At 45.8% G+C, this 23931-nt stretch overlaps 2 protein-coding genes and 1 non-coding gene across 3 annotated transcripts in view; 2 read left to right on the forward strand and 1 right to left on the reverse strand.

Moving 5' to 3' along the window:
• Nucleotides 1–19254, reverse strand: part of lrba (LPS-responsive vesicle trafficking, beach and anchor containing) — a 178324-nt gene extending 159070 nt beyond the window's left edge. Inside the window, exon 1 of the mRNA XM_067249692.1 lies at nt 18384–19254. Coding sequence (XP_067105793.1) covers nt 18384–18572 — 189 coding nt within the window. The 5' untranslated portion in view covers nt 18573–19254. The remainder of the gene's footprint in view (nt 1–18383) is intronic.
• Nucleotides 19255–21540: 2286 nt separating this feature from the next.
• On the forward strand, nt 21541–23884 carry rps3a (ribosomal protein S3A). The gene is made up of 6 exons (XM_067249932.1): nt 21541–21639; nt 22371–22474; nt 22760–22947; nt 23126–23334; nt 23432–23541; nt 23710–23884. Exons 1-6 carry the CDS (start codon nt 21578–21580, stop codon nt 23838–23840), a joined length of 804 nt encoding a protein of 267 aa, XP_067106033.1. The 5' UTR covers nt 21541–21577; the 3' UTR covers nt 23841–23884.
• LOC136957066 (small nucleolar RNA SNORD73) lies at nt 22611–22678 on the forward strand. Its single transcript, XR_010878269.1, has one exon. It is a non-coding gene; the product is annotated as a small nucleolar RNA SNORD73 (small nucleolar RNA).
• Nucleotides 23885–23931: the final 47 nt, after the last annotated feature.

Below are 23931 nucleotides of genomic sequence, written 5' to 3' on the forward strand. Positions count from 1 at the left end.
ATAATCAGCTCACAATCCACACAAGGAGAGGTTGTGTGTGTGTGTGTGTGTGTGTGGTATGATACACCCAGTTCCTTGATGCTCTGATTGCGCTCTTGTAGTGGTGGTGACAGTGCACAGGTAAACAAAACAGGAATGAATAAATAAAGCAAGAGCGACTGATTGCTAACCCCCCCCCCCACACACACACACACACACACACACACGACCCTCCCATCCCACCTGACAGCCATTCCTCGTCACTGCCCCTCCCCTTAATTAATTCTTCAATAAGTCCACGGCCCATGTACCTAGAAATACAACCTTTTAAGAATCAGAATGGGTGTTAATCGCCATGAAAGTTGGCACAGACAAGGAATTAGCTTTGGCAGGAAGGTGCATACATTAAACATATAGCAATCTTAAAAAATGTAATATGAGGTCTAACTATAATAAGGGTACGAAAACTAGCAATACTATGTGGATTTAGAATTTAAATAAAATATACAATAAAATATAATATAAAGTATTGGGGTGGAGGCGGGCTCTGTAAGGTGGGCTCTGTGACTGCAGCAGAGGAGGTTGGGTTAATCGGTGTACCGATCGCCACGGTAACAGGTGATTTACGACCATGACACTGCAGGCTAGTCAGCCATCCATCAGACAGGCGGCAGCGGGGAGAGAGGCGGGGCAGGGGGTTGGATGCCATGGCGGTGAGGCTGTACAGTGACCTAGAGGGAGGTCAGGGCGCTGTGAAGAACACTGTTAAATACCCATGGACTGAGTGAGTGAGTGAGTGTGTGAGTGAGTGAGAGAGAAAGACAGAAATACAGATAGAAGTGCTTTAATTGACCAGATACAGTCCACAGTTCCATGAAGGAGACTGAGCAGATGAAAGCCGAGCATCTAATGGTGAACCTGTTGGACCGTATAAATAAGTACTTGTGAGCTTTTATTAAAAGCAGTTGATAGTCAGCACTGAGAGCTGTGGCTGAAACTGTGGTGGGTGGAAGTATCCCGGCAACAGTGAACTGCTTTAGACGTTAGCAGATACAGAGTCCTTCAGAAATGTACCTTTGATCAGGAATTGAATCACACTGAACTGTGCCACAGCAAAGCTTATCTAAGTAAATTAGTCTCCTCAGGCCAGAATGGTGTCACTAGCCTGAACTCTGTAAGAGATGAGTCCTTGGACTGTCATCCATGTTCATCATCTTCTTTTGAATATTGCAGGTTACAGGGCATTCTCTGTATTGCCAATACTGATTTTTTTTACACCCTTTTGAGGAATGGAGTTGAAAGAATTGCAATGAATTTAATTTGGGCTAATCAGAAGGAATCTTCCCCTGTGTGCAGCAGCCTGGTCCAGAACAGTAAACACAAGGTCTTTGAGAGAAATACAAAAAGTGCTGATAAGGATATTTTGGGATTTTCCTGTAATATCTCACAACCTTCAATTTGACCCATTTTGATACAGACTTATCCTCTTTTTCTATGGGAGAAATAAACATTAAAAACTGCCAATGTGAAAGATATTATCTCAAGTTCCTATTTCGATGATATTTGCAGCAAATTTGTCTTTTTGAATCAACTCCTGTTTCTAGGAGAGTAATGCACACCATATTTAACTGCTCATTAGAGAGGATGTAGTTGGAAGACAGTTGCCAGAATGTTCAAAATGCAGACTTGTTTCCTGGATTAAATGTGCTTTGCACTGTGCTTCATGTATGGCATGCAGATCAAAATAAATATAACAAAGCAAAAGGACAAATCTCCATTGCTTCAGATCGACCATTTGATATTATGCAACAAAATGTAAATGCTAGCAAGGGGATGTAGGCCCTATAGGTGCCATCTCTACAAGCCCCTCATCATACAAGCTTCTAAAATCCCATCACAGACATCCACATGAGCTGTTGAAAGCACTATCACAACACTCAACACTGTTGAATAAATGAATACATAAAAAGATAACAGAAACAATGTGTCAAACCGTATCCAGGACGTTCCAAAACAAACACCATGCCTCACAACCAGACACAAAAGGGATGCGGATGCGGATGCTAAATGTGATGAGTCACCTTTGCGTGGAGCGTATCGATTGTCCTCATAAATCATGTCAAATCCAAAGTCAGAGTGAAGCAGGGGGACCTGGGGGGGCACTCAAGCCCACCACTCCACCATCTGTAGAGGCTGGAGTGCCATGCCGTCACAAACGCTGCTGGACATTGACTCTGCTTTGAATGAATGACTGAAATTATGCAGAAAATGACAGCGGCAAATCTCTGTTGCAAAACGCTGCCAATGCACAGGACAATTCAGAGGCGTATTAGAGCAACATGGTTCTGGGTTTTATTCACACGCACCTCCCACACAATTAGGACAGCGAGCCTTTCCACTGAGCTTTCACAGGAGAGGGAGTGTGTGTGTGTGTGTGTGTGTGTGTGTGTGTGTGTGTGTGTGTGTGTGTGTGTGTGTGTGTGTGTGAGTGAGTGTGTGTGTGTGTGGTGGGGTGAAGGGGTGCTGTGGAACCAAACAAACCTGTGTACATGGAAATAGTGTGGGTCTCTCCCGAGAGCCTTTACCAAGAAGCTCTGCGAATTGAAACACTGGTAGAGGTCATGTGAATCCAGACCTTTACCAACCCACATGTACACACACACACACACACACACTCACAGACAGAAAGCCCTCCCCTCTCCTCCAGTCCACAGCTCCAACTAGCCTCCTCAACTAGGCCTTAGGAGTCTTTGTTCCAGCTTGTCACCAGATCCCTGGTTGGGTAACCCTGTCTGCCTCCTCACCCTTAAGGCCCGTCTGAATTAATCATTGCTGAACAGCCAGTCAGCCAGCCAGCCAGTCAGCCAGCCAGCCAGTCAGCCAGTCAGCCAGCCAGCGGCAGAGCCACGGAGCACAAACAACCCTCTGTAGTTCTGTGTGTCGCCATCAAGGCCAGCCTGGGCAGGGGGATGGAGAAGAGAAGAATAGAAAAGAAGAGGATATGGAGAGAAGCAGTAATCAAACACAGAAAGGTCCCTAAACACAATATCAATACCTTTGTGTCTGGGATCTGACTCATTCAAAATCGTATTGGCAGTTAACATGCATGGATAGGCCTAACTCTGTTCTAGCCTTTGTGGTGAATTAACACAGAGCGATATGGCCTGAACCAATACGTGTCCACAAACATATGGGTAAAATAAGGGTAAACAGTAAAGTTTGGAGGGAACTAGCGTACATCAGAGAGAGTCATTGGTTCCTAGAGGGCCACGGTGCTGCAGATCAGAGCTCGCTGCAGCCATGCAGTGCTGCAGATCAGAGCTCGCTGCAGCCATGCGGTGCTGCAGATCAGAGCTCGCTGCAGATTATGGGCATTTGCCGGCCACAGGAGGATACTGCTTGAACAAACCGCCAGACACGTTGATCAAGAAACCTAGATGGTCTCGGAGGTCTCTTCACAGTCTACTGTGTGTGTGTGTGTGTGTGTGTGTGTGTGTGTGTGTGTGTGTGTGTGTGTGTGTGTGCGTAAAAGAGAGAGAGGGATGAGAGGGAGTGTGTCTGTGAGTGATAAGAGGGTGTGTGAGTAAGAGAGGGAGACAGAAAGAGACAATGTGTGTTTTTGTGGACGTCTATCTATTGGTTTGACGTGCATGTGTTTGATAGATGATGTGTGTGTCTGTGTCATGGAAGTGTGTCCATTATTAATGACTCTCTTCCGCTCGTCTCCTAATGAAACCTCGATTAATTCCACGGGTGGAATCATTTGAATTAAAAGTAATTTGCCCGAACGAGGCGGTTGCACAAAAAAAGCAAACTGAAAAGCAGCTAACAAATCTATCCTCATGTGTCGCTTCGGAGCGGTCCATGCCCGGATTTCAATTGCTCGCTACGATCTCCATACATCATCCTTCTGCCGTGTACGCCTCTGTGAGCTGAGCCGAGACACACAGGATTGGCTGGAAGACTTCCATTCAGACAGCTGCTAACGAAACAAATCGCCGGACACACCGAGTTGTGCATTTTTTACAATGTGTTTACGATTGAGGCATGGGAATGCTGGAGGATTTCAAAAGTCAAGTTGATATGGATGCGGGTCTGTATCACCGTCAGGCCTGGCCTGCAGTGTACTGGTTTCTACATGACATGCGAAATATTCAAGCTAATCAAAACCTTTTCGTGGGGGGTCATCATTTAAAACCGAAAATGTAAAACATTTTGATGCTAAATTAAACATTAATTTATTACAATTAAATTACTAAACATATTTAGCAACAGTAGACCAAGGCCAAAGATTCTGACCTTACTTTGCTCATTAAAATCTCCAGTGGTTCTTTTTAATTGGAACTCTTCGCAATGTCCAATCTTTTTTTTTGCTCTTGTTGCTGCCGAGGGAGATTCAGCCTCATATCTGGCAATGACAGGCAATTAAAGGACGCAGCTAGTCACTCACACTCACTCACCACAAGCCCGACTACTCTCCCTTATTCCAGTCAGTGTCTGTCAAGGCGCTTGCACATTAGAGCTGGTAAACATTGTCCTCAGACAGCCAGACCCAGCCTCCTAGCCTCCCTGCCCCATCCACCAACTACTCAACCAAATTCATTTCAAGTAAATCCAACTAAGAATTTTGTTTTCTTGATGGGCAAGGATTTTTCACCCCAACTCATATTCTTGTCGACCTTCAAGACCGGAGCCTTACTGAGAGAGAAAGGGTTTAGATGTACAAGTCGAAGAGTCGAAGAGTTTACAAATAAATATCCCAGTCCAATCTATCAGCAAGGCCGCAGGGATGTCTTGCTCTTAAAGTGAGCAGGAATGAAGAAAGACAAGAGCTCTTCAGTTCATTCAGCCAGCGGGGGCTTTCAGAGACAGCTTGTCAAAGAAACGTCCGGAACGTTCAAATGCAGTCCAGAACGTTCAGATGCGGTCCGGAACGTTCAGATGCAGTCTGGAACGTTCAGATGCAGTCGGGAAGCTCCAACAGTCCCTTTATGTGTCCCTGCTATCTCTAACCCAAGGAAAGAAGAGAACATAAACTATCCAAACAGTGTGTTTGCTGATGTGTTGCTGGTTGCCAAAATGTTGAATCTACAAATCTATTTCTTCTGTCTGACAAATATGTGGTATGGCCTTTGTCAAAGATTATGTTTGATCTGAAGTTTTGTCTGGGATGTTTTTATTTTGTTTGTGTGTTTTTCAGCAGAGGTGACTGTATCCATCAAAGACCACACAAACTCCTGGCTAAAGGGAGAAACGAGAATAACAAAGTGTGAACAAACACTATCAGGTTAAGCCAATACCCACCCACACACACACACACACACACACACACACACACACGACCCACTTCTCCAGACTCCTACTGTTGTGGAAACCTGTGCAGCGCATATAGAGACTGTCATGGTCGATGTGTCACTGTTCCATCTAATCATCAACCTGACCGAAGTTACACAGTAACTCACCATCACCCCAATGGCAGGGATGTGTAAACTGCTGTGTAATCCTTTCAGCTGTAGCAATGAATTAGCACCCCATGCTGTTTTCACTATGACAAAGCCCTGGTTTCACTTTAAGGGGACGTATGCATAAGTGTGTGTGTTTGCACTAGGATTTTTTTGTTTTGCGTTGCAGATCGCTCAAGGATTGTTTGGTGTAGCCTGCTCAGAACCAGTTTTACCCCTAGCACACAGGCACGCACACGCACACGCACACACATTAATATACTTACTGCAGACACAGCACAGCTGCATCTTAAAAACACTTAGTTGTCTCCCCTACCCAATACCAACCTCAAACCGGAAAACAGAAACACACAGCAAAACAAACAGCTAGCCTCAACGAACAATAAAATGTAATAAACACAATAAATCATGAAATCCAATAAGGAGAACTCAGATCCACATCTCCTAGGGTTCTACGTTTTCGCTGTGGAGAAAGAAAAGCATTCTGGGAGTCGTGGTTAGTTAGCTTTGGATTATAAAGAAATCCCAACAACAACATCACATCATTTTCTTTTAATCGGATTCCTGAACTGATACCAAAGCAAATTGCTACCAACCCTAGTAGCCACATTCTTAAGATCACTTCCAGAAGTTTTAATGGGTGGGGAGTTCCGTGCCAGCCAGCCGCCCCCACCCTCCGGGTATTAGACCCTGATCTCCCTTCCCCTGGCCATTCCTCTACGATAGGAGGATCGGAGAAGCCTACAGCTTAACTGGTCTTCTTGAAGACTTCAAAAGGAGGTTAGATTCCCCCTCATCTCTTGTTACTAGTCATACAAACACATGTACGTTTGTAAAGGCCTTTTTCTGAGAAACAGAAGGGTGTTTTCCAGGAAAGTAACTCCTTGATATTCAGAACTACTAGGCTAATTGCAACCCAGCACCACAGTGGCGGCCGGCCTATCTTGGAGGTAGATCAGGCTCTAAATGGGCTGGGCCCTGATCCAGAGGAAGTGGAGAGGGATGCTCAGGAAATAACCCCCCTCCCCTGCCCATTACACCTCATGGTCTGAGCTGGCCATTAGCTTTGTGGCTTTGCAGGAAACCTCAGCTAGGCTTGGGAAGTTATCTTCAAGCTCTCTCTGGGTGAGCTCGCCAACTTCTATGAGAAATGAAAAACTGTTATTCAACCAAGGAGGAAGCCGTGCTGCAGCCACACGCACGTACGAGAGAGCGAGAGAGAGAGAGACAGAGGGAGACAGAGAGAGAGAGACAGAGAGAGACAGAGAGAGAGAGGCCTTGAATCAGTGTCTTGAGTTCCTGGAACAGCTCTGTGCTCGGAGGCTTGGAGAAGAGGCATGATGAAGACGAGCAAGCTGGCACAGTAGTACAGGGCCACTGTTCCACAAGCACCGGAGACTAACGGTACACACTGTGCAGTAGCCAGGAGATCTTGAATGGTGGAAATGTTTACAAAAGCATCTTGGACCAGGGGTGAGGCGAGGCTGAGGCAGAGAGGATGATGGGAGATTCAGCTTGTTGTTGTTATTGCATGACTGAGGCCTACTGAGGATCTGCATCTGGTGAGCATGGACCCAGCTGCTAATTAGTTGCTTTCACGTTACTATCCTGGAATTGCAGTATGTAGTCTAGTATGGCCTTTTCGACTTGTTTAAAAGAAAGCAAGGTAGAAAAGGAGAGGTTACAGGTGAAGATGAGCCTACCACACACAACAAAAAGACACAAAAGGACAAGAGACAGAACACACGCACACAAGGGTCTCATTCAAGCCTTGAACGCTGTCCTGATGAACACGGAGATGGCTCAGAGATGAGTGGCATTCCCCAGTTTCTCACTGACGCCTAATCATCCCTGGAGCCGTGCAACACTTCAGAGCCCTTTGGTCTCCAGCTGCAGACGCACAGATGCAAGCAAACAGAAGTGTTTGCTTGCATCTGTGCGTCTGCACAGCACTTCTGTTTGCTTAGCCTGGGCTCGCCCTCGCACCCTACCGTTCTCGCTCACTCTCACGCTGACACAGAGGGAAGGACCGTAACCGTCTTTCTGTGTGTGTGCCTCCGTCCCTCTCTGTCCCCCTGTGTCTCATTCTCTCCCACCGCGTGTCTCCCTGTCTCCCTGTGTCTCTCCCTGTCTCCCTGTGTCTCACTCTCCGTGTGTCTCACTCTCTCTGTGTGTCTCACTCTTTCCGTGTGTCTCACTCTCTCAGTGTGTCTCACTCTCTCAGTGTGTCTCACTCTCTCTCCCTCCGCGTGTCCCTCCCTGTGTGTCTCACTCTCTCTCCCTCCGTGTCTCACTCTCTCTCCCTCCGCGTGTCCCTCCCTGTCTCCCTGCGTGTCTCACTTTCTCAAATCAATGTTCGAATCACATATTTGATGCTACTCCTTGAAAAGGTTTAAAAAAAGACTCCCGAAACGGCAGTCCATGGGGGAAACAGGAAGTGTGTTCCTGACCCGGCACGTCCTGAGACAGCTGCGTTTCCTGCCATTCTGCCTTCATTCTAGACATGGTTACACTCACTGACTTTCTGCATCTGTTTGGACATGTGTTCCTTTCAATGTGCCCGTCTGCCCATCTTGTTATTTTAGTCACAAGCAAGTCCTCATCCTGGCTCGAGTTCCTCATGTTGATCTAGGGTTCCCCTAGCTAGCCTAACATTTCAGATAGGCATTTCCTTGAATCTGGCTTATAAATGCTGAGTGAATTCTTAAATATCACCATGTCATCACATAGCTTTTTGCTTTGACTGCTTTGTGGGAACAGTGTTACTTTAAGTGAAATCAAAAATATGACACGTGTCTTTCACACACCGTTGTCATGTTGACCCACTGTTGAACTGAGCAAAAGGTTTGCTACTTGACTCCGACTGAGTCCGACATGTTGCGTGCTATTGTTCTGGATTTGGATTGGATGACTAAATAACGAATGCTGCCATGTTGGATGCTAGCCTGTCTTCACACTAGGCCATATGGAGGTCTAGAGAGAGAACTCTCCATTGGACCTTAAGTACCCTGAGCCGCAGCTGTGCCCAGCCCCTCTGGGTATACGGTACGTAGCTCACCCCCCCCCCCCTTCCAGACTAGCAAGCACACGCAAGCACACATACGGAAACAAACACGCACACTCACACAAACGCAAACTCTCTGCAGCAAAACAAATGAAGACATTGTAAACAGAGCAGCACTGAGTTACCTGAATGTGCTGGCCTAAAACTCTGCCACCGAGGAACTGAGGAAGGCCATCTACGTGTGGATAACAGTGGACAGTTGACTTCAGATGGAGTATAGTTCTACAACCTAGATAGCTTCAGGAGGACACTGCCCAAAACTTCTATCCTGAAAAAGTTCACACAGAGGTAACATCCAGAGTTCAGCCCATCCCTAACGTCAGAGCCCATCCCCAGATGAGTGCCCGTGGCTGGGAGGATGCCAGCTGCAGCACTGCCTCCTCCTGTCCTCCTGTCCTCCAAAGGTTCATAAACTACAACAGACAGCTGGGTGCGATGCGGTGCATCTCTTAGAACACTCCGGCCAGTCAACTCCAATATGTCTAAGATCATTTCCTTGACTGCTTTCCATGCCGTAAACCTGGGGCGGTGTATTATCTGGCCCAATTTACCAGATTTCAACGATTATTTCTGAAAGAAAGTTCCAGTTGTGGTCAAGATAGCAATAGCACAGTGAAGATTCTAACTTGGAATCTCACCTCAATACATGCCTTTACTTTAAGCTCTGTATGCTTGTTCCAAATGTATGACAAGTCGACTGCAGGCAATTTGGCTACGTAAATATGAACTGTTGTAAACACTTGCCAGCAATAAACAGGCATGCAAACGGGTCAGGGGTAAAAAAGGGGAGAACGATCCAGCGAAGCCCCGACCCTCTAGGGGTGTCAGGGAGCATGCTCCCCCAGAAGAACATTTCTCACATTTAAGTTAAGCGCACCAATCTAGTGCACTTTGAGAGCAAAATTAAGAGGCTAGATGAATGTAGAAAACCTCTCCCCACTTTTCCCCTGATTGGCTGTGAGGTTTAGGCATTAGGAGTGACGATTGGTTCCAGAGCCAGTTGTAAAGTTGCGAAGCATGGGTAAAATGCTGTGTTGGCCAAGGCCACGACCCCCCCACCCCCTCCAAATATTTTCTCATCGGATCTGCACAAATCACGTAGGTGACCCTTTTTTTTTTTTTAAAGGTGAGTCTCACCTAAAGGTGAGGAGTTTGCACACCTGAATAAATTGATTAGTTAACCGGGCAATCTGAATTGTAGCGAGCAGTTGCCTCTAGTGCGGTTGCTTTCTAAGGATGAGTTGTGTGCTGTTCTCATAGCAGAGACCTCAGACTAACGCTAGATGCAGGACGACGGCTGGAAACCCATTTACACTCAAAGCCTCCAATGGCTGAGTAGCCTATTGTTAGGATATCACAATGGCTTTCATCAAGGCTGAACTGAATTGCAAATTGATATAACCATGTACATGACCTTGTGTAAATAGCCATATCTAAAAATAATGAATATTCTCACATAAAAGGGTTCAACCTTGCGAGGTACCAAGGCTGGAGGGTAACACCCATGTTTTCCTAAACTGTCTGGCCTCAGTACAATTGATCCTACATGTATTTATGCCAACACCCTCAATGACCTTTATCAAGAGGCTGGCGAGACCTTGCTTATGAGTGGAGTCGTGCTTCACGCGCTGCACGGCTGAGCTCTCCTCTCGTTTCCTCTTTACGGGAGGATATCCACGACAAAGACCCGACGAGGACAAGACTGACAGCACACGCCTGTGTCTATGTTACTGTGCACATGAACACCTCCACTGCTTCCTTCAGCAGGAGTTTACTGGAGGCCTTGGCTGACAACTCGTAGACGGCAGGAAGTTGCAGGGGTTTCCCCTTGCGGTTTGCACAACATGTGCCGCCAATAGGAGACAAGATGTTCGGTGATATCAGCCACGACTCAGGAAGAAGACGGGGGCCAGGGTTATAAGCCTACACCGCAAGAGAAAGAGAGGGAAAGCTGGAAGACGGTCTCCTCCAGCCAACTCACTACCCAAAAATCCCTGTTCAGAGAGCGAGGATAGGAATCTGGAAGGAATCTCAGACAGCATGACTCAGCACTTAACTAGAAGACAGGGAAGATCCTCAGGCTTTATACGACTCAATCCAACCGGTGTTCCACATGAATTCAGCCTGTTCACCTGGTTAGACCTCACTGACCTGATGATGAATGGCAAGGGATGGGTCATGAGCCTGGTCCCTGACTGACACTAGGAACTGTGCCCAAAATCGTTTAGTTTGAGTCAGTCTATGAAACCCATTCATGCACCCCCTCATTAATGAGTAACTGCGACAATGTAAGGCTCCACCCATTGCATGGAAAATGAGAATCCCTTCCTGAAACAAGCTCTGTGGTGTCAACACATTGCAGTTCTTACTGCGCAGGCACAAGATAGCGGCAGAACGAAGCTTGTCTTGTTGTCAAACCTAAGGTGCTCCCTCTCACATTGGATCCAATTACTGTAGTGATTTTTTTTACAAAGTACGTTTAAACAGCAGCTGACTGCTTCACCCTGAAACGTATTCGAATATCATGTCATTTCAATTAGAAGCTTTATATTAGTCATGGCCAGACACTTAACTACAGAGGAGATTAAGGGGAACATCCATCAGTAATGAGGGTTGGGCCTAGGCTACATCAAAAGCCTGATCATAGGGAGTCAGATGGCTGAGCGGTTAGGAAATCGGGCTATTAATCAGAAGGTTGCTGGTTCGATTCCCGGCCGTACAATTGACATTGTGTCCTTGGGCAAGGCACTTCACCCTACCTGCCTCCCTGTACTTACTGCAAGTCGCTCTGGATAAGAGCGTCTGCTAAATGTAAATGTAAAAGGCCCTGCTGCACACAACCTCTCAAACCCACCTGCCCTGAAGTGGAAAGAAGTCTCTATTCAAACAGAATGAAACAGGCTGTGTATGGAGACCCAGTGGAACGGCGGGCCTTGTCTGCTCTTTGTATTCAACAAGGGGAGACGTTCTCTCTGGCAGCCGAGGAGAACAGCAGCAGGGGGGGGTACCGTGGCGCAGAACCAACATTATCACACAGCATCCCACGTACAGCAGGCAGGCAGGCAGGCACCATGTGACTAACCCACAAGCTCGGCCCGGCCTCCACCACTCAGGGAGATAATTAGCACTGACGGCGGGTGAGCACGACGCGTCTACCCGGCGGCGCTCAGGTTGGTGAGGTGTCAGCCATGATAGCAGCTGCGACGACGCCGAAGCGAAGGGCCTGGCCCGCAATTAGCATGCAAACGAATGGCATCCACCGACCCGTGAAAAGAAACCCAGAGCACTTCCATTAGGAGGGTTGTGATAAACACTTCATGATGGAAAAATGAATTATGAGGCCGATGGGGTGGGAGTCCATATGAGTTTGAATGCTGAACCTGAGCCCTAGTGGCAGTCCTAGCACATTTGGCACCCCACGGACGGACGCAGCCACACACACTTGCGCGCGAAAGACAGCGTCGTAAGACTGGCATATTGGCTTCAAATTGAGGATCTCTGTCTGTAGCGTGATATCGGTGTAGGGAAGAACAGGAAGGCTCTGTGGTAGCAAACAAGGCTACAACATAATCCCATCAGACATGCTGTTCAGTTCTTTTATATAACAGGCCTGAGAACAAAAAACAAAGAATATAACCTACCCTTCAGCAGAATAACACACATCTAAAAGACATATCTAATCGTCACATGAGATTGTCATCGGCTTAAATCAGGTTGCCTGCAGCTAGCGATTAGAAAAGTGTGTTTTTTCTACACTAAAGCGAATTGCATGCCCTCTGCAGACGAGGTTGACAAAATGTGACAAATGTTGCTGGATGAGTGAAAGCATGTCATCGAGAGACCGTGAAGAGGTAGAGGGAGAGCAAGGGAGAGCCACAAGGCCCACCAACGCCTTAACTGTGGAAAGCAAGAGGTCGCATATTTTGACACCGTCGTATATTTTCATGCAGCTGAAAGCGGGCGTAGCAAGATGTGCTCGTTGGTACCCCCGGGAGAAGACTATTTCGAAACATCTGTGTTCTGATAGGTCATACGCATCCATACGGACCCAATATTTCAGCTTTTCTAAATTTTCTAAATCACTGCTTATGGTCTTCTTTAGGGCTAACATGTGCTTAATGGCTGCCGAGTTAGACTACTGTAAAGGACGACATTGGGAAAAAATAAGTTGATGTTGTCAAAGCAGCAAACACATTAAAGCAACATAATTTACATGTCATTACTCTTCCCTGTAAGAAGAGAAGTGGATGGGGTATGCTGGGTGGGGGTGAGTGCTTTGATATCACTTTCAAGACTACAAAAGCTCTCTAGGTTTAAATTTGTCTCCCTTTATTGACACAACCAATCCTGGCAGCGTGTGCAACTCTGCATGCAGTGTGAATGTGTTCAAGTAAAAGGAGGTGTGTGTGTGTGTGGGGGGGGGGGGGGGGGTGGTAGCCTAGCGGGCGTCCTTAACACAATTTTAGCATTCACCTCCCGTCGTAAAATAAATACCTGCAACCTTGTGCTGTACTGACTGCACAGTGCCATCTCAAATTGAAGCCTTTAACATGAGATGACTTCCCAGTGGATCCCTGCTGAGAAGGCTGTGTGTGTGTGTGTGTGTGTGTGTGTGTGTGTGTGTGTGTGTGTGTGTGTGTGTGTGTGTCACTGTCCTTGCTCTGGTGACCTCTGCATACTCTCTGTGAGTGCTGTTGATGAGGTCAGAGCCCCAGAGGATCAACAAGTCTGGCCTGTTTACCATAAACAGGACAAGGGGGAAACTTCCTTCACCATCAAAAGGCTTTCGCCTTCACCCAGAAGAAGCCTGGTACGTTTCAGCTTAAAGCAAAACACCTTGACTCAGGGTCAAGTGTAACACACTACCACAGAGAGACAAACTCCTTTTCCCATCCAAATCCTTTCTCTGCATGTGGCTAACACAAACGCACACACACACATCCTTAGCCCGGCGTATAAATAAACGTACACACATCCTCACTGTGTATAGCTGACCTCACAGCGTGTAGTCTTATCAGTAGGACTGCAACAGCCCTATTCTCTCTGTGTCCAAGGGCCAGGCCAGGGTTACTTTCAGTCACTAAGGGCTCACCAATACTGGTAGCCTGGTTTAAAAAGTAAGCAACGGTTGGCCATCATTCCTGCGAGTGATTCTGGGTCAGGGTTCAGAGGTTGGGTGGTTGTTGAGGGTCCCCCGGGTTAGGAGCGCTGCAGTGTTCTGATCTGTGTCCTCTAAACGCGACCGGTAGCATTCCACTACGCCTCTCTCTGTGCTGGCTTTGTTTATGAAGGAAACAAAAGGGATCCGAGGAACTGGATTGTTTATCTCAGTATTCACTAGTCAGGATCAGATCAGGACTGGAGGGCAAGAGCTGACGCAAGAGTTAACAACTACCTTGCGGACGCAATATTAGCAGTCAGTGTTAATGATAGATTTTCATTCAATTATAATATACCATCTTTCACAAAAATACACACTGGCAGATAACATAACCAAGGGGATGCTTAGCAGAAGGATGGCTTGTTTGTTAGCTGTCAAACATCCCTTTCAAGCGAGCAGGGAGTTGGGCCAGTAGCATCTTCTGAGCTATCTGACTATCTGTTCTGTATGTCATCCTACCAAGACAGAAAGACCAGGCTGACAGACAGACACACACACACACACCTCCCCACCCTCTACTGACTCAATAAAAGATACACAGCAATGTAGAACTTAAAAGATAAACAGACTTCCAGTTAATGGCCACCTTAAAACCAGTTTTGGCCAACTGCATGCTGCCTCAACACAAGTCAACACTCTCTCTCACACACACACACACACACACACACTTCATGTCAGCCTCATATTCTGTAAGGGGGGGGTGGGGGTTGTCAAATAGCCTGGGATGGGAGGTGCTAGTCTTTGTGTGACAGTCTGTTTGCAGACAGATTCAAATGGGGAATAAAATATATAAATAAATAAAATGTGACTGGGATAATGAGCAGTCAGTTGTGGCTCTTCAAGATATAACAGTCTTAACATAGTGCCTTGAAATCTCTTTGGTGAGAGAGAAAAAAGAGACGAGAGAGGGAAAAAAGAGACGAGAGGTAGATTAGAAAAGGGCTGATGTGTAACAGATAATAGCAGAGAGAGTAAAATAGGATTTCATTCATGTGTCAGATTAAAGGCTCCTTTGTTACCGTAAGAGAGGAGCCGATGGTGTCTGGAGAGAGTCGTGGCCCTAGCCCTCAGTTCAAGCTGTGGATGATGGAAAAGAAAGATCTCTACTGTACATATCTGAGTGTATGTGTGTGTGAAAGAGAGAGAGTGAGTGTGTTCTTAATTCTGTGTGTATGCACTCACAAGCATCTCTGCATCTTTGATCTTGTGTATTGTGCCCATTTGTGTGTGTGTATGAATGTGCATCTGCTTGTTTGTGTGTGCCATTCAAAGTGGAACAGAGACTCTCCATCCACTCAAGTCACTTCGAAGGAGGACTCTCGGCAACAAAGCAGGTGGCGTGAAGCCAACCAGAACGCTGTTTGATCCCCCATGACAATAGGGGGAAAAGGAGGCAGACAAGCAGGAAAGAAAGGTGAATTGTTCTTCTACGAGGCTTTTGGAGACCCTGGAATTTAGAGAAGCAAGTGTGGGACACTGTTGTGTGGATTCCCTTCACCTGTCTGCCAAGTCCACCTGTCTGTCTGATCTGTCTGTCTGACCTCCCGTCTGTCTGTCCTCCCGTCTGTCTGTCCTCCCGTCTGTCTGTCCTCCCGTCTGTCTGTCCTCCCGTCTGTCTGTCCTCCCGTCTGTCTGTCCTCCCGTCTGTCTGTCCTCCCGTCTGTCTGTCCTCCCGTCTGTCTGTCCACCCGTCTGTCTGTCCACCCGTCTGTCTGTCCACCCGTCTGTCTGTCCACCCGTCTGTCTGTCCACCCGTCTGTCTGTCCACCCGTCTGTCTGTCCTCCCGTCTGTCTGTCCTCCCGTCTGTCTATCCTCCCGTCTGTCTGTCCTCCCGTCTGTCTGTCCACCCGTCTGTCTGTCCACCCGTCTGTCTGTCCACCCGTCTGTCTGTCCACCCGTCTGTCTGTCCACCTGTCTGTCCTCCCTGTCCACCTATCCGCATGCTTTTTAGGGGAAACTTTAGACGAGGAGTATGGTGTGAAAAATTTATGAGGCCTGCCTGAGGAACACGAGGGGAAAACTTGAGGGACTAAAGTAAGAAAGCTTGAATTATGTACTGAAGTACAATGTTACTGCATGTTAAATTAATACAAAATCACCCAAACTAATTCTTAGCACAGAAAAGAGACTTGTACACCAAATGGACGGTGTCAACTTCACTCCCTCTGAGGGAGGACGACCCTCTGGCAAACTCGTTCACCTGTTCGCACGGTTGCCACAGTAACCGCCGACTACAAGGCCTGGTCCAGACAGCCGTCGACCTTGTCTCTGGGTAAAAAACCCAGGTTACATTCCAAACGTCTAAATCCCCCCTTCTCTGGTGTCGCTTTTGCTGCGTAAACCCATCACACAAGCTACACACAAGTCAATGGTTTACAGAGCTGGGAACTGCCACTCACTGGAGTCTTTCACTGGCAACTTCAACGGGATGTGGCCCTTTGGGTTCGGCTGAAACCGTTAGAGCAACAATGATTGCTACAATATCTCCTACAACATGTTCCTAAAAAACATGACATGCTACCCTGGTCAGAGATAATGCACCACACACTAAGACAATGCGACAAAGCCTTTGTCTATAATCCAGCTTCACAAACCTCTATCCCAAAGCAGACACTTTGCATGATTATCAACTGTACTAGGCTATATTATTCACACCATTGAATACTAGCCAAGCTTACTACATGCTCACCCAACCAGTGTTCCATGACCTGATATTCATTTGAAAGACACTGGTTGAAAAAGCATCTTTTTGTCCACACAATCAAACCGTGTGTGTGTGTGTGTGTGTGTGTGCACACAAGTCGTCAGCTGAGTAGACTGCAAATGAGCTACTTCTGGAGAGGAGGCTCAGATGCAGGTGATGAATCAGATTACTACCCAACTGGAGTGAGAAAGAGATGAGAAACAGTGAGAGAAAGAGAGGAGAAAAAAAGAGGGTATAGAGAGAGAGAATATATAGAGAGAGAGTGAGAGTATAGAGGGAGAGAGTGAGACTTGGTGGAAACACAGACTATTAAATGCAAAGTGTAATCGCAAAAAAAAAAACTCAGATGACATTGGCCACACCAATCAGACCTCGGTGACAGAGGGACGAGCACACTCAGATGTACTGAGCTCCCAGGGACACGGAAACACTCAGCTCTCCAAAACACTTCAGCCTTCATCGTCTCATGTTAATTTCTGTGTAACGCCGCCACAATAAGACTCGACTGGCATTTGCTTAGTCAGACGTCATAATGAATCACTTTCACATAATGAACATGCTGCAGGATCATTTTGAGCTCAAATGATCCGAAAAATGCTACCTTTTGCAGTGAGTGACAGCACACTGATATCACTGAACCAGAGACAAGGGGGGTGAATCCTTCGTATGTCACAAATGCTCATGCTCAAGTTCCTATCTTTGGCTTGACATTTGAGACGGCAATTTAAATGCTAGGGCCTTGTTATGTCAACCTCTTTTGCAGTTTTCTAGCGGCGCTTTGGCAAGAAGTGATTGGGGCCTGTTGCCTTTGAGCGAGGTAGCTGCATGGTCAGTTGACCCCTGACTAACCACCCCCCCCCCCCCCACACACACACACACACACACACTCGCAAGTGGAGTCAGGTGGCTGAGCGGTTAAGAAATCTGAAGGTTGCCAGTTCGATTCCCGGCTGTGCAAAATGACGTTGTGTCCTTGGGCAAGGCACTTCACCCTACTTGTCCCGGGGGAATGTCCCTGTACTTACTGTAAGTCGCTCTGGATAAGAGCGTCTGCTAAATGACTAAATGTAAATGTAAACTCTCACAAGATGTTGGAGAGCCAACCCTGAAGAGACATGGGGGGGCATGTCCTTTTCTGGGTATCTGACGACCACTCTCTCTCCCTTTTTGTCTGATGTCAGACTTCATTATGTTACCACAGTGACAAAGCAGTTTTGCAGGTTTGTCCTCTCCCCTTTCATTCCCTTACCTTCTCATTCCACTAGCTGGGCTCACTTCAGGTGAGCGTACTATCCACTTACTTCCTTGTTAGATTTCATTCATTCAGTGGCCTGCAACTCAATGTCCTTCCAACCAGCCAGCAGACAATCAAATAGACAGACAGAGCTTCACCAAAGACCTTGTCAAAAAGTTGCTAAAAGATTTACAACAAAAAACATGTATTGCATTTGGCCACCATTTTCGCTGAAAAGCACTTCAGTCAGTAAGCTATTGCTGATCCAGGTATTTTAAGATGTTTGGAATTACAAGATAATTTGTGTAGGCTACATATTTTGTAGCATATTACCATTAAATATAGCTTTGTCGTCATTAAAGTCAGTTAATAAGTAAATTCTCTTTTTTTAGTGTAGCCTAAAGCATATTTATCTAAGAAGATCTAGACTAGTTGTGCAATATATTCGACCACAACAAAAACGTTTATTTTTATTTTTTGTACTGGTTAGGTAAAGCAATTTGCCACTCGGTCTGCTAATTTGTCATACATAGGCTAAATAAGGCCTTCAAGAAACAACCAACAACATATTTTACACGCCATTGCGTCTTTGCAAACGTTTGTCCTAGGACTCATGTTGCTAACCTGACACAAATTGTATAATACATAGTATAGCCCATTCTATTGGCCTCTGTGTGCATGTTAACATCTCACTCACAAATCCAGGTTGGTTGGCACAAACGTAACATGATCATTTGCATACTTGCCATGGCCTATTCTGAGTCTGTAATCAGCTTACCAGGTTGAAGACGGTCTCCACTATGTCACGGTTCGAAACTTCCCCAACTTCTACCAAGCCAGCAAGCACGGCGAATTTCATCCTTATTCCCCTGATAGGAATCCCGGGGTTAAGCGCCATAGATTGTCCTTTTTCGTCCTGGCCCCCATTTCCTTGCCGACCAGCACCCGATGTCACTTTGCTAGCCATATCTAAATGAAAGACAGGACAGGTGGCGTTCACAGGTAAGGCACCTGTTCACCCTCAAAGGCAGTGGTGCAAGAGTCGCTAGAATATATTCCCTGGTCAGTTACGTAGACAGTATGGGGTTAAACAGGTAATATATTTCCCTCCCCATACAAACAGTTTTCCAAAAACGCCTTAAACTCAACAAAAGATGAGTATTATATCGAAATAGGCACACACGGACGAGAGCAGACTATCCAGTCGATGACACCGCGACATTGGAGTTGTCACTGCGTTTCCAAGTAGAAGTAGGCTCTCCTCTGTCGGAAACTTGATAGGGGACGAAAGGAATAATGCAGCAAAAAAAAGCCCAAGCCAAAATGGTACGGACTAGCTTGATAATATCCGTTGTAAAGCCAGGTCGCTTAGGTCTTGCCCTTCTCCCGTTCAGTCAAAATGTAAGCGAGGGAACTGCGACTTTCATTTCTTCGGTAAAGGCTACGGTAATGGAACTATTGTCAATGGCTTGACAGGTAGCTCACTGTCATGAGCAAAACTCCAAAACGAGGGTCAAGTCCAAGAACAGCTCCGCTGGTTTTCCTCAAAGGACAGCAGTCCACTCGGCGTTTCCACCGAAACACCAATAATGAACTAAAATTCAGTGTTAACCCACTTATAGCGCATTCTCTTCCTGATTTACCCCCTGCTACAGCTCGTCCGCGCCATGACAGTACTGTATTATCCCTCGAGCGGGTGGAGCATGCGCAGTACAAACCCATACATTCGCCGGGTTTACTCAGGTGTATTTCAGGTGGATATCGCTTCTGAATTTGGTGGAAATGTTTCGCTGAGATCATAAGCTAGTTGGTCGTTGCAAATATTGACATACAAACCAGAAATGTGTTCTTATGTTCCAGAGAGTTGCTGTCTCTCAAGTGGATCAATAGAGGCATATACATCTTAGAAAATGTAGGTTGGTTTCTATATTCATTCACGAGTGCCAGTTGATGTTATACAAAATGTATGCTGTAGGCTAAATGTGTATAAAATATGGTGTAAAATAAATGTAGATTTAAATTGTAAACTGTCCATCGTCCTTTGATACTGAGGCCACCGAAAAACTAGGCTAATATGATGCTTTGCCTAGATCTTCAAGTCAGTGCTTAGTGACCCGTAATGTTTGTGAAACTAATATTATCTTTGATAGCCTATTCGTAGGCATCAATCCATTCACAGAAATAAGGAAGAACTGAGAAGCACAAGACCATCAGGCAACGTTGTTTGTGTTCAAAACCTCTTGTCTCTTGTCGTGTCTTGGTGGGCTCTGATAGTTGGTGACTCCTTAGTGACACAGCAGAATGGCTCCAAATGCTGTTGCCAAGGGGGAGTCAGTGAGTGAGCATCACTTTTCTGTTGACCTCACAAGCCATCCCAGAGGAGTCTGGGAGTCAAGGCACACAGCCCCACAGGCACCAGCAGAGAAAAGTCATGGCTTGTTTCTGTACCAATGGCCTGTTACTAAAGGGATTAGTTGCTTGAGGAAAACTATGGTTCAAAACAGATTTCTGCCCATTAGTTCAAGAATGGAACCTCATTGAAACAAAATGAAAGTACATTGTAGAATAATGATGTGACTTGTCATGGCCTACAGGTAATGAAACAGCAAACTTAACTGCCATTTATATTTTTTAGAGCTGTTGACTCCATTTTGTTATTTTGCCCTCTATCAAAAGGAATTCCTTAATATGATGGTCATCACATTCTATGCGCTCATCACCTAAGGGAAATTAGTTCATAGGATGTTGGTTTGTTATTTAAAAAGATAAGTGGAACAAGATAAACAAACTCAAATGGGGCCTGTGTCCCCCCCCCCCCCTTTCTCCACAGGCCATATTTGATCAGAGAGTTTAAGCTGAGTGAAGTGAGTTATGTTACGCTGACACAAGGGATTTACAAGACTCCTGAGACTAGATTCATCCCTATGATGATGCCTCTCTGAGAAGTACATTGCCTTTTCCAGCTTCAGTCTACGTCTAGAAAACGTATATAGGCCCCAGGGGCAATTGAGAAATTTTGCAATTCTGCATTTATTTAGAACAACATGTTCAATTAGATTATATGTTGAGGGGAAAACATATTTAAGAGTAAACTGTTTGGCAGTGTATATAAATGTGTCTAGGAAAAAGACAAATATGGCCATTTTAGGACAGAAAGTAAAAGTTGAAGGTACATTTTTCTGGGTAAAAGATAGTGTTTCACTACATTTTCTCATTTTTAAAATGGCCTTTGAGGAGTTTTATATCGCCTTTTAATGAAGAAGAATCCATCTGAAGAAATTAAATTAAAAGTGTTGTTTCTGGTTACCCTTTTCTTGGTGTTTAAGTCTCAATTTAAAGTTGAGAGTAACCTCAAACAATCATTGACAGTAACTTCAAACAATCATATGCAGCAGGATATGTAGCCTACAGCTTCAATGGTCACATCCTACGTCTCTTTGTCTTTGTAACCTTGTAAAACAGGCCAAATGTAAGGTAGAGACCATAAACACCTGCATGGAATTACTGCTACCAGTTTGGATGACAGGTTTGTACCGTAAAGATGCAAGTAGGCAATTAACCATCTTGGATGTTTTGAGTAAACACACTATCAATCTAATTGAGGCCAATATGGCATAATAGTACTAAATATTAGCCTACATTTGGTGCTTTGTTTGTCATATAAATAGTTGGCAGTTCAACTAAAGAAGTCAAGTGTGAACACGGCTTAATTTGTATCATATGATCAACTTTTGTAATAAAGAATTGTGATTGCATTTTCTTATGCAACTCAACAGCAAGCCAGCATGGTTAACGATAAAACAAGTTTCAAAGCATAGATAGGCCGCCTAGTTAATTTTTCAATCAGTAGATGGCGACAAAATATCCTTTGTGATCAAGGAAGACCTCGCGACACGCGAGAATGGTGAATTTCAGTCTCTTTATTTCTCGCGGTAATTCGTACTTCCTCCTCTTTTACTCCCTGTAGCCAACATGGCAGTCGGCAAGAATAAGAGGCTGACCAAAGGCGGCAAGAAAGGTGCCAAAAAGAAGATGTAAGTATTATAATAAATGTATCAGATACTACATTACACTCATATTAATGCAGTTGAGTGAAATAGGGTTTAGAAATGTGAGGGATGATTGAGATTTTAACTGGATGTTCTGAGCTCAGTGCTAGGCTCCTGAGCTCACCGCGCGTAGCATAGCGTAGATGTCACACGTTTCATTACGCAAACAAGCTATAACTGAGTGTAAATCTTCCATGTTAAAGGTCGTCCGTCATGACGATGGAAGTTTGTGAATTCGTGAATCTTATAAAATGTTGAAGTGCAATGGGGTAACCCGGCTCTTTACCACTGACTGGCTAGCCAGTTATGGGTCGTGTAGCTAACAAAATGGCAGTTTTGGCAATCCACGTTAGTATCAGGGAACGTAACATTGGCACTGTTATTTGAGGTTAACAAAACTGTACACCTAGGATCTGAGCAAGCTTGTCCGTCAACCAGTGCATTTGTCACGTTCGGTGCTGCTAAGGGAACCAGTCTTGAGTGTGGCCTTTACTCCATGCTGAATCAACGCATTGTACTTGACGTTTACGTACCTGATTCCTACCAGTAGTTGGATCGTTGACAATAAATTAATGATGTAAACAGTTTTTAATGCTATTGCTTTTTTTTCTACGCAAACCCGTGCAGCCATGTGACTGCAGACCAATGCCATATATAGCTAAGGTGTCGGGCAATCAATACAGTACTCTTGATTCTAAAGATCCACTTCCTTTTAGCGTGGACCCTTTCTCCAAGAAGGATTGGTATGATGTCAAGGCACCAGCCATGTTCAACATCCGCAATCTTGGCAAGACCTTGGTCACCAGGACTCAGGGAACCAGTAAGTCCAATGCTTCCCATCAGATGCATGTGGTTGTTAACATTGGGACTATGCAGTTGTCAATTCTATGGACTTAAGTCAAATGTGAATTGAATGACTCATACATGATGGATGAAAGGATAGCTAACCATAATGGAATGAATGATGAGAGTTTCGGTCCCACATGAGGACACCTGATTACCAGATAAAGGTTCAGCTGATGTTCTCTTGTGGGGCCCCAGTACCCCCCTCTACCGGGGTTCTACGACTCGGTCGGTCACCATGCTTGTTGTCGACCCCCCTCAGGAATCGCCTCTGATGGTCTGAAGGGCCGTGTGTTCGAGGTGAGCCTCGCTGACCTGCAGAATGACGAGGTGGCCTTCCGCAAGTTCAAGCTCATAACCGAGGACGTGCAGGGCAAGAACTGCCTGTGCAACTTCCACGGCATGGACCTAACTCGTGACAAGATGTGCTCCATGGTCAAGAAGTGGCAGGTATGACCCTAGAGGACTATGGAGAAACGCTGTGTCTTCAGAAGGCCATGTTTTTGACATGTTACAGATTTGCTGACTAACCTCAAACACCTTAAGTGGTTCTGACCTACATGCAGGTTCCAAGCATGCCGCTCTGCTGAGTTAAACTAACCGCGACTTTCTCCGTCTCCCCCGCCAGACCATGATCGAGGCCCACGTGGACGTGAAGACCACAGACGGTTACCTGCTGCGTCTGTTCTGTGTCGGCTTCACCAAGAAGCGCACCAATCAGATCAGGAAGACCTCGTACGCCCAGCACCAGCAGGTGCGTCAGATCCGCAAGAAGATGATGGAGATCATGACCCGCGAGGTGCAGACCAACGACCTCAAGGAAGTTGTCAACAAGCTGTAAGGCCAGAAGCATTCTCTGGAAACCCATACAAACTAATAATGATGCAGAGGGTGTGTGTGTGTGTCTAATTTAACATTATTTTCTGTCTCCCAGTATACCTGACAGCGTTGGTAAGGACATTGAGAAGGCTTGCCAGTCCATCTACCCCTTGCACGACGTGTTCGTAAGGAAGGTCAAAATGCTGAAAAAGCCCAAGTTTGAGTGTAAGTAACATAATGTTGAAAGATCGACAACTCCTTTTGATATCTTGGCCATTGACACAGTTATAACTGAGTATTTGCAAGTTCAATGCTCCTTTTAAAATAAAGTAAATGGTCTTAAGTTTTGTGAACCAGATGCTGCATTGGTGTAACTGTTTGGTCTGTTGACAGTGGGCAAGCTGATGGAGCTCCATGGTGAGGGCGGTGGCGGCACCACCGCGGCCAAGCCCACCGGGGACGACACCGGAGCCAAGGTGGAGAGAGCCGACGGCTACGAGCCCCCCATCCAGGAGACCGTCTAGAACACCCTCTGACAAATTTAATAAAAAATGTAAATGACTGGAAACTGTAGTTTTTATTTAAGTATTTTAAATGCAGAATATAAATAAGTAG

Source organism: Osmerus mordax, chromosome 14 (assembly GCF_038355195.1).
Source record: "Osmerus mordax isolate fOsmMor3 chromosome 14, fOsmMor3.pri, whole genome shotgun sequence".
NCBI lineage: Eukaryota > Metazoa > Chordata > Actinopteri > Osmeriformes > Osmeridae > Osmerus > Osmerus mordax.